The sequence below is a fragment of the Centrocercus urophasianus genome, unplaced genomic scaffold (assembly GCF_019232065.1).
Source record: "Centrocercus urophasianus isolate 14NV4802_14NV808 unplaced genomic scaffold, USGS_Curo_1.0 seq_378, whole genome shotgun sequence".
Lineage (NCBI taxonomy): Eukaryota > Metazoa > Chordata > Aves > Galliformes > Phasianidae > Centrocercus > Centrocercus urophasianus.
In genome coordinates this window covers 62,405-79,763 of record NW_024884953.1, presented here as the reverse complement: position 1 = coordinate 79,763, position 17,359 = coordinate 62,405, and the positions used below count along the sequence as shown (strand labels likewise).

General features: G+C 54.3%; 1 protein-coding gene across 2 annotated transcripts in view; it reads left to right on the top strand.

The window, feature by feature from the left end:
• Positions 1 to 6,914: 6,914 nt before the first annotated feature.
• Positions 6,915 to 17,359, top strand: part of MYO1D (myosin ID) — a 69,751-nt gene continuing 59,306 nt past the window's right edge. For both annotated transcript variants that reach the window (XM_042832243.1, XM_042832244.1), the window contains exon 1: positions 6,915 to 7,118. In XM_042832243.1, coding sequence (XP_042688177.1) covers positions 7,024 to 7,118 — 95 coding nt within the window. In that variant the 5' untranslated portion in view covers positions 6,915 to 7,023. The remainder of the gene's footprint in view (positions 7,119 to 17,359) is intronic.

Here is a 17,359-nt window from a genome sequence, read left to right as displayed (position 1 = left end):
CAAATCCCCCCCCGTGCCCCCATTGGAGCCGCAGCGCCCAGCTCTGAGGTTTGCTGCAAATCCCCGCCTCTCCCGGCTTCGGGCGCTGCGTTGCGGTCACAGACTCAGCCCCTCCCCCTCCCCTTCGTGTCCCCCGAGCGGACAACCAGCCCTGCTCCAAACAGAACCTCAGCCGAGGGCAGAGCCGTGCCGCCGTCCCGGGCCGTTGGATGTCAGCAAAGGAGCGCGGTGTCCGCTGCTCACAAAAGGAACGAGAGGCGCGCCCGCCGACGGGGGGCACGGAGCGCCCGAACTGAATTGCTGTGCTGCAGCAATAAAAGCCGCGGGTGGTTATCAGAGCGAATGCAAACGGAACGAGTAAAAATCTGCTCGCTGCTGTGCTGTGTGATGTGCGGGCTGCCTCGGGCTGCAGGGCTGGGTGGGACAAACAGAGCTGGGGCTCCTGCGGGCTCTTTGGAGGTCATGTCGTGACCTTAGGTTCTCTTTAGGAGCAGCGCTGCTCTGAGTGCCTGCAGGCGGGCTGGCTGAGCTCCTCGCCGCCCGAAGCAGATGCGGCACTTCGGGCTGATTGCTTTCATTCCAGTTCTGCTAACGAGCTGCGATCCTTGCTGAGCAGAGCCCCAGATCTCACGGTTCCTTTACAGAACTCTGCCATCCGGAGTTAAAAGGAGAGAAACGGCCGCAGGGCCGATCCTGCCCCGCGCGCAGCGGCTCTGCTCATCCACTCGGGCTGAGGGCAGTCGCAGGATGGCTCTGATGCTGACCTCAGTTCGTTCCTCCCAACTGAACGATGCCTTCGTGGCTTTAAGTGAGAAATTAGAAACAGCCTTACAGCGTTTCCAAAGCTTTTCATCTGCTCCTTTGAATACCAATCAGTCCCAATTAATCAGCGTTCGGCCCTGCAGGGAATGCACTCCTATAGGCTTCCTCTTATCTCTGCTAGAACGGGATCCAATGCTCGTTCTGCACAAGTTCTGCTTTCTGACGCCGCTCTGCTATCAGGAAACGCACCTGAACTGCTGCAAGTCCCGTCCCCAGCAGCTCCAACCCGGGCGTGCAAAGAGCACGGAGCATCACAGAAAGCAGAGCTGCCCCACGTGAGCCCTGCATCTGGCTGGTGGGTCAGGATATGTTGGAAAATAAGCATAAAAGGTTTGCTTTCTTTATAATCCCAGCTCTGAGAGTGGAATAGTAAATGTAAAATTCCAATGTTGGGTTTTTGGTTTTCTTTCTTTCTTTTTTTTTTTTGCTTTTTAAGAAAAGAAATATTTATGTATAGACTGGAAAAAGGAGGTTGCTTGATTGTCAGCACTACTTCTAATTGAATTCTCCTTGCTTTAACTGGTAACTAATTAACCCAAAGTGAGAAACGACTTCCACAGAGGGAGCTGGCTGGGGTTCAGTTTCTTGGAGTCATTTCTCAAAAATGCATTTTGGAGAAAACTTTCATTCATCCAGAGCTTAGAATCAGAATCATGGAATGGCTTTGGGTGGGTTGGAGGGACCTCAAAGAACATGGAATTACAGAATCATGGTGTGGTTGGGTTGAGAAGATCTTAAAAGTCGCAGAGCCTTGGAATCGTGGCATGGTTGTGTTGGAAGGGACCTTAAGGACTGTAGAACCGTGGAATCACAGCACAGTCAGGTTGGAGGGACCTCAAAGAGGTCACTGAATCAGATCACAGTTGGGTTTAAAGGGACCTCAAAGATCAGAGAACCATGGAATTGGGTTGAAGAAACCTTAAAGATCATCGAACCATGGAGTGGTGGCGCGGAAGGGTTGGGAGGGACTTTAAGAATTGTAGAACCATGGGATCACGGCATGGATGGGTTGGGAGGAACCTTAAATCTCACTGAGCTCCAACCCCCTGCCACAGGCTGTGTTGATCAACATACCCAGTACTTCTCTGAGGGGAAAATACGGCTTGTCCATTGCTGGCAGAGGCTGGAAGCCCAGCATTACGCGTCAGCCAAGGCCTCGCTGTTTTCCCTTTCACTGCTGCACTTCTCAGCCATGCTCCTCGTGTTTTGGGCACTGGCTTCCAGCCTGTGTATGGCTGGCTGCTGCTGTGTGCCCCATAGAGGCAGGGAGGGGAGGAGTGGGGCAGGCAGTGATCCGTGAGGTCTGTGGGTGCCGTGGCTGCAGGGCGCTGTGCGTCACCTCGTTGTGCGCAGTGCTTTCATTCCCTGGGTGCGGTGCCACCCCCAGGTCTTGCCTTGGCGAAGATGAAGGGATTACTGCGGGTCTGAGGACTGGGAAGCACATCTGCTCCCAAGGCAGTGGTTTAATGAGGGAGGGTTGGGAGCAGGCGTTCAAATGGGCAGATAGAATGAACCCAAAAGTCTGTGTCAAACTCTGCCGAATGCCATGGATCAGAGTGCCACGAGATGGAAACCCCAGGGCTGGATGCTGGGCCCTGCGGGAGGCTCAGCCATGAGTGGCTGTTGTTGTCAGTTGTGTCTCGCACAATCCCAGCCTTGTCCTCCCTGTGAACCTTCAGAAATCCTGCGCACTCCGCTCACAGACGTGGGGCTGGGCTGCATTAGAAACCAGCTGCTGCTGTGCTGCAACTTCTGTTCTGTTTTTGCAAAGGGGCAGGAGAACGTGGCAACCCCAGCAGCACGGGCACCACTCCATGCTCAGCCCTCCTCCCAGCCCGGCCAGCAGCATCTCATTGCATCTGATTGCATCTGATTGCATCTGATTGCATCTGATTGCTGGTGTTCTTCAATGGAGTGCAGTGCAACGGGATGCGATGAAATGCAATGAAATGCAGTGCAATGGGATGCAACACAGTGCAGTGAAATGCAATGCAATCCAAAGCCATGGGATGCAACCCAACCCAACCCAATGCAGCAGAATGAAATGAAATGCAATGGAATCCAAAGCAAAGCAATGGAGCACAGCACAGCTCTAACCCAGTGCAACATAATGAAATGCAATGGAATCCAAAGCACTGGAACACAACAGAGCCCCAACCCCACCCAAAATAATAGAATGCAATGGAATCAAAGCAATGGAACGCAACCCTAACCCGAAGCAAAGCATTGGAATGCAACACAAACCTTTTCCAATGCAACACAACAAAATGAAATGCAACAGAATCTAAAGCAGTGCAGTGCAATGCAACCCTCACCCAATACAAAGCAATGGAACACGACCCTAACAAAATGCAAAGCAATGCAATGGAACGCAGTGAAATCCAGAGCAAGGCAATGGAACACAACACATCTCTACCCCAATGTAACACAACAAAATGAAATGCAAAGGAATCCAAAGCAACGGAACACAACCCCGACCCAATGCAAACACAACAAAACCCTGGCCAGTGCAAAGAGATGCAGTGAAATCAATGGAATCCAAAGCAAAGCAGTGGAACACAACACAACCGTACCCCAGTGGAGCACAGTGAAATTAAATGCACGCTTCTCAGAGTTGTTCACGTGGCTGCTGCAGCCTGGCCCTTCAGCCTGGGATCCTGACCTGCTGCCATGGGAATTTCCCCATCTCCATTCAGCACAAATGAGCCAGATGTCTGCGTATGATTCCAACACAGGTCACCTGCTCAGACTGGAAACATGCAGGCACTTCTTTTGTCTTATTTCTGGTGCGTGATGGGAAAAGCTACCAGGAGACAGAAAAGCAAAGGTGGTCAACCACAGTGCAGTGGAGACATCCGCCCTGCAGTGCTTCCATTGCCTTTTCCTCTGGGCATCCTCCCCTGCTGTCTCCTCCTCTGCTCAACTCCACCTCTGTGTTCCCCCCTGCATCTCCACTGATCTTGTGCATTCAGTCTTACTTTGATTAATTTGATCCAGTCAATCCTTTATTCCCCAGTGAAAACCAGAAGTTAAAATAAACCTCACAAATCCGAGCCAATAATTCAGGTGACAATAATTAGGAAAAACCCTCATCAGGGAGAAAATAGCTGGCAGAGGGGCACGACACAGAGGAAACTTTTTTCCTAAAGCCAAGCTGGGCTCAGCCTTTGCTCGTGAAATTAATTACGATGAATTAAAAGAGTCAAAGATGAGCTGCTGCAGCCCGGGTCTCATTGCTGGCCATGAAGAATGAAGGGCTGCACCAAGGAGGCTGGGGAAATCTCCTTCTGGCACAGCAGCCCAGCCGTGCCCCCAGCGAGCCGGGCTGGGTTTGCTGTGTGCAGCCCCTGGTGCTGCTGTGCCCAGAGAGCCTCCGGATCCGTAGCATGGAGCTCTTTCCCAGCAATCCCTCCTCATTTCCAGTCCTGCAGCCCTTTCCAGGCTGGGGAGCCGCCTCTGAACTCCAAAACCAATGACATCACGCTGAAGCCTTCAAGCATGTGATTTCCCAGCCCTGAAATGAAAGCCGTCTCTCCAGGGGAGGCAGAGACTCTGTGCAGCTGTGCGAGAGCAGCTCCCTCTGCCCCGAGCAGCGCTGCGGGGTCACAGAGCCAAGAGAGGAATCCTACCAGGAGCTCCCATCCCGGCTTTGGGACGGTCTCGCTTCCCCACCCCATGGCTACAATGGGACACGCAGAGCACAGCTGGGTTCCTTCCTGGAACCCCCACACTTCTCCTTCCTGACTGCTCTGCTCGGCGCCTTGGAAGCTGCCTCCATCAGAATGCTGGTGGGATGCCAGGGGTCCTGGAAGCACTGGGTGAGGTGCAGCCCAAGGCACCATGCAGCCCTTGACAACGCGCAGCCCATGGCACAGAGCAGCAGCTCACCACGCTGATGGTGTTCACGGATGCGTTGTTGGAAGCGCCCCTGCACGGCCGTGTGTCTGCTGTGGGATCTCTCATCCTGCAAACACTGCCCTGTTTTATTTCTTCCGCATCTCACACCACTGGGTTCCTCGTTCATTTGATGAGAGCTGGGCACAGCCCCGCACAGAGGTTGGAAGTGGACTGCATCTCCATGCTGTTTTTGGCCAAAAATGAGCAGAAAACCCATGGTGCAATCACAGAACCTCAGACCCATGGAATCATCCACGCTAGAGCAGGCCTTCAGGGTCACCGAGTCCAGCAGTCAGCCTGAGCTCTTGGGTCTCACCACTACACCACGTCCCTCAGTGCCATGTCCATGCAGTGGGGATGAAGCACCCCTTTCCATGCAGAAATCTCCCCTGACACCCAACTTAACGCCCCTGATGGGCACCCAGCTGCCCATCAGCACCCCAGGTTCTTTCCCACCGGGCGCCTCTCCATCCTCTCCTCCCAAAGCCAAAAGTGGCTTTGTTGGGAACCAAGAGCAGGACGCAGTGCTAACCCTCACTGTACGCCATGCAGTTGGGCTTGGCCCATCGGTGCAGCCTATGCAGATCCCTCTGCCACACGTGGCTGTGCCCTGGAGCTGTGCCGCGCAATTCAGAACAGCTCACACTTCATGCAGTGCTTCAGCCCAACCTCTGGAGCCATCTGTGTGACACAGGACCGCCCCCAGTTTACTTCTGCTTAACAACATGATGTCTGAGCCTATCTCAGAGCCCTTAACAAGTGGCTCCAGCAATTAATTACCTACTTCCCTGGACACTTCCCTCTTGCTCTTCCTTCTTCATCGGTGATCTGGATGAACGCTCTCTGGGTGTTGGGGGGGGTGTCCATGGTGCAGCTGCCTCTCAGGTGCCTGGAGACCCACTGTGAGCTGGGACACACACCTGGGAGCTGCATCACCCTGCAGCTGGCATCCAGCTGTGCTATGCTGATGTCCAGATGTGCTGCACTCACGCCCAGCTGTGCTATGCTGACACCCAGCTGTGCTGCAGCTGCCCTGCCGGCTCTTGCAGTGCTCAGGTGAGCACTCACCCTCAGGTGAGTTTGCAGTGCCCCAGCACATCCCTCCCCAGGGGGAATATCTGAGGAAGATGGGGAAGAAGAAACAGAGCACCATTACAGCTCATTAAGAGCAAAGGTCAAGTGTTTCAGAGGAGACCAGGCGGCTGATTAATTACAATCAGAGAATCATTAGGGTTGGAAAAGACCAAGACCCCAAAGTCCAACCCCAGTGCATCCCCACTGAGCACAACCCTCTGCTTTAACACCTTTTCCCACTCTCCCAGCCTCGGCCATGCTGCAGAACAAAGCATTCCCATTGCTTGTCGTCCTACAGCCTCTTGTTGCCAGATTTTGGACAGCCTGTCTGACAGCCCACAGCCCGACCTGCAGAGCCACAGCTGTGTTTTGCAGCTGTTTGGTTTCAGGTCGTGTTTTTGGAAATGACAACACAATCTGCACCGCTCTGCCCTCAGCACCGCCCCTAACGGAGGGACCTTTGCACTCCTGGCTGCTGTGCCAATATTCGGCTGGGTTGGTGTGTGTGTGCAAGGAGTGGGAGCTTCGTTAGCGCTTTGTTAATTAAGCACCTGCAGCAACACGGCATAAAAACGCACCCAGAGGTGCTCCCCTGGAAGGGTGAAACCAATCGGGCGGAAGTGCAGCAAAGTGCCAAAACGGGCAGAATTTGGGGGTGTTCTCTCGAGGTGCTGCCACTGGGCTGTGGGGTCGGGGGATGGAGTTAATTAATCACGGTGCTTTGTGCCTGCACGCCCAAACCCACCGCCTCTTCCCCAAAATGCTGCTGAGGTCGCTCTGAGTTCCCCAGTTAACACTGATTCTCTAATTGCCCTTGGGTGACCTAGCTTCCCAGGAGCAGCTCTCTGCTCTACCGCTGTTGACATCCGTAACAATTCCGGACTTTTTGGGTCATTCTGATTAAGCGGAGCGCAGTGGGCGGGGTCCTCCCGGCTGCCGCCGTGCCGCGCTCTGCCGGCAGGGGGGGGCCATACCCGCTTGCCGCCAGTAGGGGCCGCTCTCGCCTCGCAGCCAACACTCCTCTATGGCCGGTAGGGGCCGCTCTCGCCTCACATCTACCACTCACTGGTGTGGAGGGGGGGGGGCCCACCTGAGGTGAGGCGGGGCCGCGCCCCCTTCTCCTCCCCCCCCGCCCTTCGGGGTGCGGCGGCGGCTCGGAGCCCGGCGTCCGCTCGCATACACACACATACACACGCATACAGCCGTATACACCCGTATACACCCGGAACCATGGCGGAGCAGGAGAGCTTGGAGTTCGGCAAGGCCGACTTCGTGCTGCTGGACGCCGTCACTATGCCCGAGTTTATGGGGAACCTCCGGCTGCGGTGAGCGGGGGGGTCTGAGGGACGGCAAGGAGTGTGAGTGGGGGGCTTTGAGTGGGGTGTGAGTGGGGTCTGTGAGTGGAGTTTGTGGGCTCTGAGTGGGCTCTGTGGAATGGTAAGGGATGTGAGTGGGGGCTGTGGGACTCTGAGGGGCTTTGAGTGGGGTCTGAGGGCTGTAGTGGCTCCCAGTGGGGTCTGAGGGGATTTGAGTGGGGTCTGATGGGCTGTAATGGCTCTGAGTGGGGTCTGAAAGCTCCCATTGGGTCTGTGGGATCTGACTGCATTCTGAGTGGAGTTTGTGGGGCTCTGAATGGAGTCTGTGGGACGGTAAGGGATGTGAGTGGGGTCTGTGGGACTCTGAGGGGCTTTGAGTGGGGTCTGAGTGGGGTCTCGGGCTGTAATGGCTCTGAGTTGGGGCTCTGAGTGTGAGGCTCTGAGGTGCAGCGATGGGGTCTGTGGGACTCTGTTGGGATGCTGAGGGTTTTGAGTGGAGTCTGTGGGACGGTAAGGGGTGTGAGTGGGATCTGAGGGCTTTGAGTGGAGTGTGTGGGACTGTAAGGGGCGTTGAGTGGAGTCTGGGGGTTCTGAGAGTGGGGTCAGTGGGACTGTAGTGGCTCTGAGGGGTTTTGAGTGGGGTCAGAGTGGTCTGAGGGGATCTGAGTGGGGTCTGAGTGGAGTCTGAGAAGAGTCTCTGGGATTCTAAGGACTCGGAGAGGCTCTGAATGGGATCTGAGGGGGCTCTGAGTGGGCTTCAAGTGGGGTCTGAGGGACTCTGAGGTGCAAGATTGGGTCTGTGGGACTCTGTTGGGATGCTGAGGGGCTTCGAGTGGAGTCTGTGGGGCTGTAAGGAGTGTGAGTGGGATCTGAGGGCTCAGTAGTGTGAGTAGGATCTGAGCGGAGTCAGTATTCTGAGTGGGGTCTGGAGGTTCTGTGTGGGCTCTGGCGGACTTTTTACATGTTCTGATAGTGATGGGAGTGGGGGAACTGGGGGAAATTCAGGTTAGGTTTTAGGAGGAAAATCTTCACTCAGAAGGTGGTGAGGCTCTGGTACAGGGAAGTTGTGGTGCCCCATCCCTGGAGGTGCCCACAGCCATGGGTGGGACCCAGGGCAGTGTGAGTGGGGGGCAGCCAGCCTGTGGTGTGGGGTGGGGCTGGGGGTCGTGAGGTCCCTTCCAACCCAACCATGCTGTGATTCCATGGTTCTGTGGTCCTCAAGATCCCTTCCAGCCCAGCTCTACTCAGCCCAACCCAAGATTCCATGGTTCTACGACCTCTGAGGTCCCTCCCAACCCAACCCTGCCGTGATTCCCTAATTCTATGATCCTTCCAACCCAACAACTCCGCAGTTCTGTGATCCCTGAGGTCCCTGCCATCCCGGCCATACCACGATTCCCTACTTCTGTGCCCTTTGAGATCCCTCCAACCCATCCCTGCTGTGATTCCGTGGTTCTGTGATACTTAAAGTCTCTTCCAACCAGAGCTGTTCCACAGCATGCCTTCCAAACTCTGAACTAGAACCCGAAACGTCTCTCCTTGCTGTGTTTATATTCCCAAACCTTGTTTTTTGCTGTTGTTTACTGATGATTGTTGGTTTTAAAAATGAGATGTTTAAGCAGAAATTGCCCTTTTCTGTGGAGATGATAACCGTGACGCAGGTTGCTGTTCTTAGCAGGAAACTTGTAGGTAACAGGCTGTTCTGGGGGTTTATATTCTTTGGTTAATGTGTAATAGGGATCTCGATGAAACAGAAGGATCATCATCAGATAAATAAAGGATCAGCAGGCTTCCATTTGGGACTGGAAGGAACGCGCCCAGCAGCGCCGTCTGCTGTAGTTTTGTCCAAAAGAGCATAAGAACAAACTTCCTATTTGGGATCCTTACGTGTGCTGTGCAGAATTCAGTGCTGGTGGTGCTGCTCTGCGAGGATCCTGGCTCGGTGTCCCTGGGGTGCAGAAGCAAAGCCTGCCCTCGGCCCACTGACCCGTGCTCTGCTTTACGAGCGTTCCCAGCAACGCCGAGTTCTTATGGCCTTACAGCCTTGGAGGTGGTGATTAACAGCAGTTTTAAATCCCGTTCCAGCCAAATTGCAGCCCAGGCTGTGACCGGGGTGGGGGTGTTGTCGGTCCTGTCACGACAGGACGGGGAATTGCTGCCTCCCTGTGCTCCCTTGTTGGAGCTGGGTGCTCTGTGCAGCGCCCAGCAGTGCCGTGCTGCGCCGCAGCCATTTTGGCACGGGGTCAGCGGCTGACCCAGATTGGGCTGTGCTGGATGTTGTTCCCAAGCGAGCCCAGATGTGGGAGGAGCTGCAGTCACAGCAGACCTGGGGCACGCAGGGATATTTCCCAAGGGATGTGTGCAGGAGAGATGGGCAAACGGGGCTGCGTGGGGCTGCGGGCACAGTGAGGATTTACTGCCCCGTCCCCCCTGCTGTGCCTGCTGCTCTGTGATGGTGCACAAACATCACAACCATCCGCCTGGAGGTTCTGTGAGACGTTCCTGGTTTTAGTGCTTATTCACAGCCCTGCAGCTCCTCGAGTTTGGGGCTCTCATGCAGCCCTTGGGTGTTACACAATTAATTGTAAATAAAAGTCATCCGGCCCTTGAATTCCTTTGTCCTGAGTGCGTGGCTGTGATTAGTAGTCATCAGAATAATGCAAAGAACTTATGGAAGGCAGCTGCATCTGAGCAGTTTGCATCCGAGTGGCTGATGGCTGGGCTTTGCTCTTGGTGGGCTGGCTGTGCTGGGTTGGGTGGCTCAGCTCCTCTCGGGATCCAGGGTTGATGGGAAGACCCCCAAAGAAGGGAATCCCTTCCTGCATTCCCCACCGGGTGCCCCTGTAGGACGTCCTGTCATCACACCATCGTGTGCACGTCGATGGAGGAGCGCTGGGATTTCACTTTCTGCTCTTCTGTGGTCTTGATCTTACTCTAAAGTGAACAGGCACTTTCTGTGCGATGCTGAATTCGTGCTGTGGGTCTCTTATCTTTTGTTAGCTGGGCAGGGTTGGCTTTGCACCGGGCAGTGCAGGAAATGTCTTTTAGTGGGAATATTGCGTGAATGCCTGGTTTCGCTGTGCTCGCAGTGATAAATATTTGTGCTTAATGAACAACTCTTCGTGCCTTTAAGCCGCTTTAATTTCCTCCTCGATGAGATCCGAATATCTGAACTGCTGGCGCGGTGTGGGATGGAGGATCAGCTCTCAGGGCGTTGTGTCAGAATTTGGAATGATTGGAATGAAGATTGCCCCCTCGTCCATCAAAACGCCCCGTGCAGGCTTGGCCAGGCTCCAGCTCATCTTCGTCACGGCCGTGCAGCTCAGTGAGCCCCAATGGCAGAGCTGTGCCAGCAGCAAGGGAACGCTGCCCGGGCAGCGCCTGGAGGCGGCACGTGGGGTCTGTCAGCACCGATCGCCTTCTGAGTGGCGCCTGCTGAGGGTCAGCCTGGACATCGGCCCCGTTCTTTGGGCTGACCTGAGCTGCTCTCCCAGCAGTGCCCTTGAGGAGCCCTTAGCTCCTGTCCACAGATGCGCTGCCCTGTGCACGCCTTCAGGCTGCCTGAGCATTTCCCCTCCTGTCCCAAGGACCGAATTCCCTTCCTGCAGCAGATCCTGCTGCTTGGCTGTTGCATCACTGTTTGTCCCTCGGTGCCTGGGCTGTGATTGCATCTTGGAGGGCTTTCGAAAGGGAGCACGTGGGGCTGGGGCTGACCTTTCTGACTGGCTGGCCTTCCAGCTCCAATGGTTCCGTGCCCATATAAATGCCAGCAGACGCTGCCTGCTCCCCTGCTGATGGCTGCACAATTGTCCCGCTAGGAGGGTCAGCACACCGTAACAGCTGCTGGTCGTGCTGATCTGCCCCAGTGGTTTCCTGCTTCCGGATGGGATCGGTGCCCACAGGAGCTGGGTGCTCTGAGGGTTGGCTGCCTGAGCTGGGGCTGCTGCTGAGGTGCTCAGAACGGCTCAGAAATGCTGCCTGCATGCTGCAAAGCACGCACCTTTCTTTGCATCCCAGCACGCAGACAGAAGCTGTGCTGCTCCTCCCTTTGCTCGCAGGGACAGAAATACCTCCGTATTCTTTGCTCGGGATGTAAACAGCTCCTTGGAACAGGAGCTGTGAGGCTTTGTTGAAAAGTGCTTAGCAATGACAAAAAAATGTTATTTCCGAACGGATTTCTGTAGCTCTGAAGGGTTGGTTGTTTTTTTGTTTTTTTTTTCTTTTCTTTTTGCAAATGAAAGTCCAAATTTACCACAAAAATGTCCCTGTAACCTCTTATAATTCAAAACATATTACTTGCTTTTCAAAAGCACAGGCAAATTACCAGGGAGGCTTTCTAAAATAAGAGCGAGGGGCAGATGTGTGACTGTGGGCAGCTTCCTTTGCTGGTCCGTTCTGTGCCCCGCTGCTCTGCGGGTTTTGCACCCAGCAGCGCTGAGTGGTGAGGACACAAAAGGAGGATCTTCGTTTCTCCTTTTCACATTAAATGCAGTTTTAATGTCTCCAGCAGAACGGGATTCTCCTGTTGGTTCTCCCCGCTCTCCGGGCAGCGCTGGCTGCCAGGGATGCAGACATTCCTCCAGCAGACATCCCCCATCCCTGGCAGCTCATTCCCATCTCGTTATCTGAGCCCCTGTGTGAGTTCAGATGGAAGGTGGATGTGTGCGAGCCCCTGGAGGGCGGCAGCAGCCAGGTGTGATAGCAGCAGGTCGGAGCTAATTGCAGAGGCTTCGCTGAAGTTTTTGCAGTCGCTCGATAGGAAGCGTGTTTCCCATTAAGGGCTGACATTTTTGGAGACTCGTGGCACGGGGGCAGGCTGCTCAGTGCCCAACCCGAGATGTGCTTTTACCCAGAACTTCTCAGCTGCTTCTTTCCGAAGGGGAGAACCCAACGGGGGCTCAGGGCTGGGAGCAGAGCCGTGTGGGGCCTCCGCGGGGAGCAGGGAGCACGGAAACCAAGGAGGCTTTGGTGGTGGATGGTGTCTGCACAGCACGGCGTGGGTCACCTCCCTGTGTGCAGGGTGGCCGTGGTGCCAGCACAGAGTCGCGGTGTTAGCAGATGTTGTGGGGAGATCCAGCAGTCCAAAGTGTGGATCTCAGTGCTCTCCTGAATCCTGTGGTCGTTGTTGAGTTATGGGAGCTGCTGAGTTGGGCCGTGGCCGCGTGGGTCTCGTTTGACATCATAACCCTTTTGGTTGTAATTCATTGTCCTCTATCTGGGAATGATTAACATCAGTTACGTGCTGCAAATTTGGTGAACTCTGAGGGCGATTTTTAGGGCTTTGACTAAATTAAAGGAAAGAAACTGCTAGCGGTACATTAACGTCTACCATTAAACCAACGTAAATTGCAGGACGGAGCAAATCAGCAGGCTCTTATGGCCAGGAGGTGCTGGGATGGGGGCAGGCCTGGAAGAGCCCAGGCACTTTGGGATCAGCATTATGGTCGGCTTTCATCCTGACCCTGTTTTGGAATCCCTTCCATCCCAGCCTGCCTGTTAACATGTCAGAAACCTCCACTAGCAGCTCCCACCCTGTTTGCACATCCTCTGTGCAGCACCAAAGCACATGTTGTACATCTCCATGCCAAAGACTTGGCTCATTGTTGAGTCCCACAAGCAATGTGGGAAAGCTGGTTGGCAAAACGAAACAACCATCACCAGCAGCCCCGACTCAGCCTTACCCGACCCTCCTCAACCCCACCCCACCTTCCATATGTGGCTGTATTGCCTTGGCTCAGCCCGGAGCGTTCAAGCTACTCGAGCAGCCTGTTTATTTAGTGAGACATTCGATACGGAAGCCGGCAGCACAAACAGCCACGCCGCCCATGATTGCTGTGCAGGAGGGCAGCACAGCACTGGTGGGGCGCTGCTGGGAGCTCGGGCGCTTTGGGTTCTGTTGGTTTTATTCAGCTGTGGAGCACCGCTGTGTTCTGGGCGCATCCAGCCCTCCGCATCTCCTCTTCTCCTCCCTCACGCTTTGCCTTCAGGGTGTGCTGCGCTCACTTGCAGACTTTTCTCCATAGCGATGAAAGCTGAAAACCTCTCTTAATAAGAGTGAAGATGGCTGCGCCCCGGGAGGACGTGTTTTAAGCAAAACAATGGTTATGCTCAGAGCCGCGCGGTGAATCACGAGCGGCCGCGCTGAGTGCTGCTCTGCGATCAGCCCCTGGCCATCCGCCGCCGCACCAGCTCTGTGCAGCCTGTGCTGTTGTCCCTTGGGTTCCCCGGGCAGAGCCTGGATGGCCGTAACATCGCCTTTGTGCGGGATGGGCAGCAGCTGCCTGTCCCCTCGGATTGCTTTCTGCTGGGCCCTGTGGAAACTTAATTAGAGGATGTGTTTGCAGTTGGGGTGTGAGACCGAGCCCGTTGTTCCAAACTCACTGCCAAATATGCCGGCAGGCATTTCTGGGGGAGCCTGGGGGTCACTGCTGGTCACGTGGAGGGGGCAGTTCTGCTTCTGTACTTGGGCTCTTCTCCAAGGGGACACCAATTGCCCGGCTCCCAGCTCAGCAGAGGTGCAGGCAATGCCTCTGTAGCACAGACTCCCGTCCCTCCCCCCCTCTTTCTTTCTTTCCCCCCTCTCTTTCTTCCCCTCTTATTTTTTTTCTCCTCAGGAAAGTCGAGGCAGCCTGGAACAACGTGTGGAGCTGATGGGTGGTTCCTGGTGGGTTTTCCTTGCGATGCCCTCTCAGCCCCGTTAGCTGCACTTCCATTAGGGACTCCTGACACCAACTGACAGTTGTGGGAGAGAGCTTAGATAGAATCAGAATTTGAAGTGCTTGCGCACTGGAAGGAAATCGCCTTCGTGCTCAGCTGCTGGTCAGGGCAGCGGCTCAGTGGGAGCAGGAGGACGTCGCTGCACCAGGTGGGTTCCATGCGTGCTGCTGACACAGGATTTCTCAAGCAATGTGGAGGGGCTGCGCTGCAGTGCAGTGTGCTCTGGGAGCAGCTGGCTGCTGCTGGGCCCTTCCCTGTGCGCTCAGGCTGTGGGGACAGAGCTGGACAGGAGCTGGGTGCTGTCAGAGCAGCAGAGTGCATCTCCCTGCCTGCTTCCCTCCCTGCTCAAAGCTCTCCTGCCTGCAGGTACTGCAGCTCACTCAGGGCTGTTTGTTGCCCTGGTTTCCTGCAGAGCTCCCTGGTGCCCACGCTGAGCTCTGCTGGATGGAGCTGTGAGGAGCAGTGCCTGTGGCTGCAGCCCCTCCTGGCAGCGAGTTGTGCTGTCAGACTTTTGTCTTTGAAGCAGACTTTTGTTTGGGTGCCTCGCTGGGCAGTCTGTCAATGGCTGAAATAATACCTTGATCCCACAGTGTGCGGGGCTGCCAGACGTCCTGCCGGTTCCACAGCCGCCAGCGATGAGCTGCCTTTGCTCACACTGCAGCTCGTTTTGCTCCCCTTGGCCCTTCCTGCTGCAGAGCTGTGTGTGCAGGCCGGGCTGGTTACCCATTCACGGCTGCTCGCTCTGCTCCTTTGGGCCCAGCTCTGTCTGTCTCCTCCAGCAGAGCTCCCCGTGCTCTCGCTGGGGTTCAGTGCTGGGTAGAGCAGCAGTGCGGGGCGCCCGCACGCCTTGGGGCTGGGGAGCAGTGCCCAGCTGGATGGCTGCGCTGCTGCTGGCGGCTGAAGGCGGCGTGTTCTGCACTTGGTGATGATGGGGAGAGGAGGCGAGCGGCCGTGAAGCAGCTCAGGGTTTGTGGGGCTGTGATAGAAGTGCTGTTGTGAATGGGCAGCAGCTTGTGAAGGGCTGCGGTCTGCTGATGTGGGTTACGGGGTGGACGTGTAATAAGAAGCATTCTTCAATCTGCTAGAGTCCTTTCCGAAGAGGAGGAATTGGTCTCTTGTGAGTTTTTTGATTATTTCTTTGGGTTGTTATAAGGGTTGCAGGGATTTGTCGAATAGCAGCGTGCTTTGTGTGCTCCTGGGTTATCTGGGAAGAAAATGCTTCAAGTTGTGGTAGCATTAAGCAACTGTCAGCCAACAAGCTGTGATTTGGGTATGGGTTCCACTGCTCGGCCAGCATGGTGCTGATTTGGGAATGGTTGCCACTGCTTGGACCGTGTGGAGGTGATTTAGGCATAGGTTCCACTGCTTGGCTCATGGAATGGTGATTTGGGATTGGGTTCTGCTGCTTGTGCAACACAGTGATTTGGGAATTGGGTTTCATTGCTTGACCAACATGCTGGTAGGATCCAGCAGCATTCCGAAACACTTCCTGATACTTTTGTTCTGTTACACTCTGCTTGTATCTGGGGAGCAGGTGTGAACACGTCACACGTGCCCTGCTCAGCCTGTATGCTGTAATGACATGTTTACCAAGCAGTCAGGGCAATGGGAAAACAGAGCGGGGCAGCAGGAGCTGGTGTTTAAGTCATGAGTTGGGCACTTCTGTGCAGCTTTTGAATGTGCTGTGTGTCAGTTTGTGTATTAACAGCTGAGTGCACTGTGACTGTGTTACACTGCCTTGCAGATGATCTGTGAAGAGCTGATAGAGCCCTGCTGGTGAGCCTTTGCAGCAGGAGGTGAGCAGGAAGATGTGCAGGAGGCTCAAGGACACACCAGGGAGGTACAGTCAAGACTCAGGAGATGAAGGCAGGGAAATCTCAGTAGGGCAGAAGGACTGAAAACAGGTGGACCTGATTATCCTGAGAGTCCCCCCACCAGAGTGATGGGACGCTCTGTGCTCTCCTCTCCCTCCAGGCTGCCTCCTCTCCTCTCTTCTCTCCATTCCACCCAAGGATTTCTCCTGTATCTGAGGGGTTCTGTTTGCTCAATCCACTGCGTTTTGAGGGCTGAGCTGAGCTCCTTTAGCCCAGGCAGAAATAGTGCTACACCAGCAAGCAGGTTCCAAAGATTAAACTTCTTGGCACAAGAGAGCGGCATGATGTGTAATTACCTGTTCTTTATCTGCTGTAACATGGGACTTTGAGAGAAGTGAAGATATGGCAATAACCACCGACCTTGTTTCGTGCTGGCTGCTTATCAGCACTAACGACCTGTGCTCTTTAGCACAGCTTATCTCAGTGCCTCATATCCCAATATATGGGGCTGTTTCCAGAGCTGGCAAGCTGCAAGGCCAGGAGTGCTATTCATCCAAAGTGTCGGATCCCTTTGTTCCCTTTCTCAAAGGGCAGTGATGCAGTGAACAGGACATCACTAAGCTGTATTTCTTTTCCTGTAAGTCTCTCTCAAATATATTCAGGAGGAAAAAGAGTCATTTCATAAACATATCCTGCTCTCCTTTGGACACAGTCAGGCTTTGTAGTAATTCCTTGGCACTGCATGGAAGTGCTGTGAACAAAGTGCTGGAGCCCCTCTTTATCTGCGGGTCCATCAGAACCTCTTTCATTGCCTCCAAGCACTGCAGGTGTGTGCTCTTACTGAGCTGAATGGAGAGAACATTGGAAAGGTTTTGTCCATGCTGTAATGTTTCCATATGTACGTATGTAAAAGGTTTAAAGAGTTTGGCAGAGTGTGATTGCTGAAGGATTAAAAGCCCCTTGATGAGGAGGGCTTGCCTTTGTGTTTTCTGGCTGTTCTGGAAGGGCTGAGCAGCTGATGGCTCACAGGGGGGAAAGAAGCATCGATGCATTTGGGGGAGGATGGATTGTAGCTCTGAGCACTTAATTAAACTGATGTCTAAAACAAGATTGATCAGGACTGATAGCAAACTCAATCTGGAAACCTGTGCAGTTATGTTCAGCGACAGCAAAGACTTGAAGCTGCTGGTGGAAGCTGCAGTACGGCTGCTACAGAGCAATTCTCTTTGTCATGATAACATTCCAGTTGCCTGCCAGCATGGCTGTCTGAGCAGGAAAAAGGGGAGCAATCGGAGATGTAAGTGAATGCGAGCTCTTTGGTGATAACTGACAACAAACAAACAAAAAGAGTGGTGTATGAATCTGTTTTAATAATCAGCAGTTTGAGTCCTTTTCCGTATTGCTGATGTTTCCTTTGGAATATGGCTGTGTAACAACTCAGTGCAGCTGGCATCCGGCACTCACTGCTTTTGCTTTGAGTGATGGATGCACAAATAACAGCCCTCCTACTTCTCAGATGGCTTTTTTTCATTCAAAGAATGTAAAGTGAAATACAGAACTGTGGGGAAAATCCATTTGCTTATCAGGCTTGCACCCAGGGCTGCCATATCCACAGGGATGTTTGAAACACGCCACGTATTGCTGCCTTCTCCTCCCGTGCCTTCTCCTCCCGTGCCTTCTCCTCCCCTGCCTTCTCCTCCCCTGCCTTCTCCTCCCCTG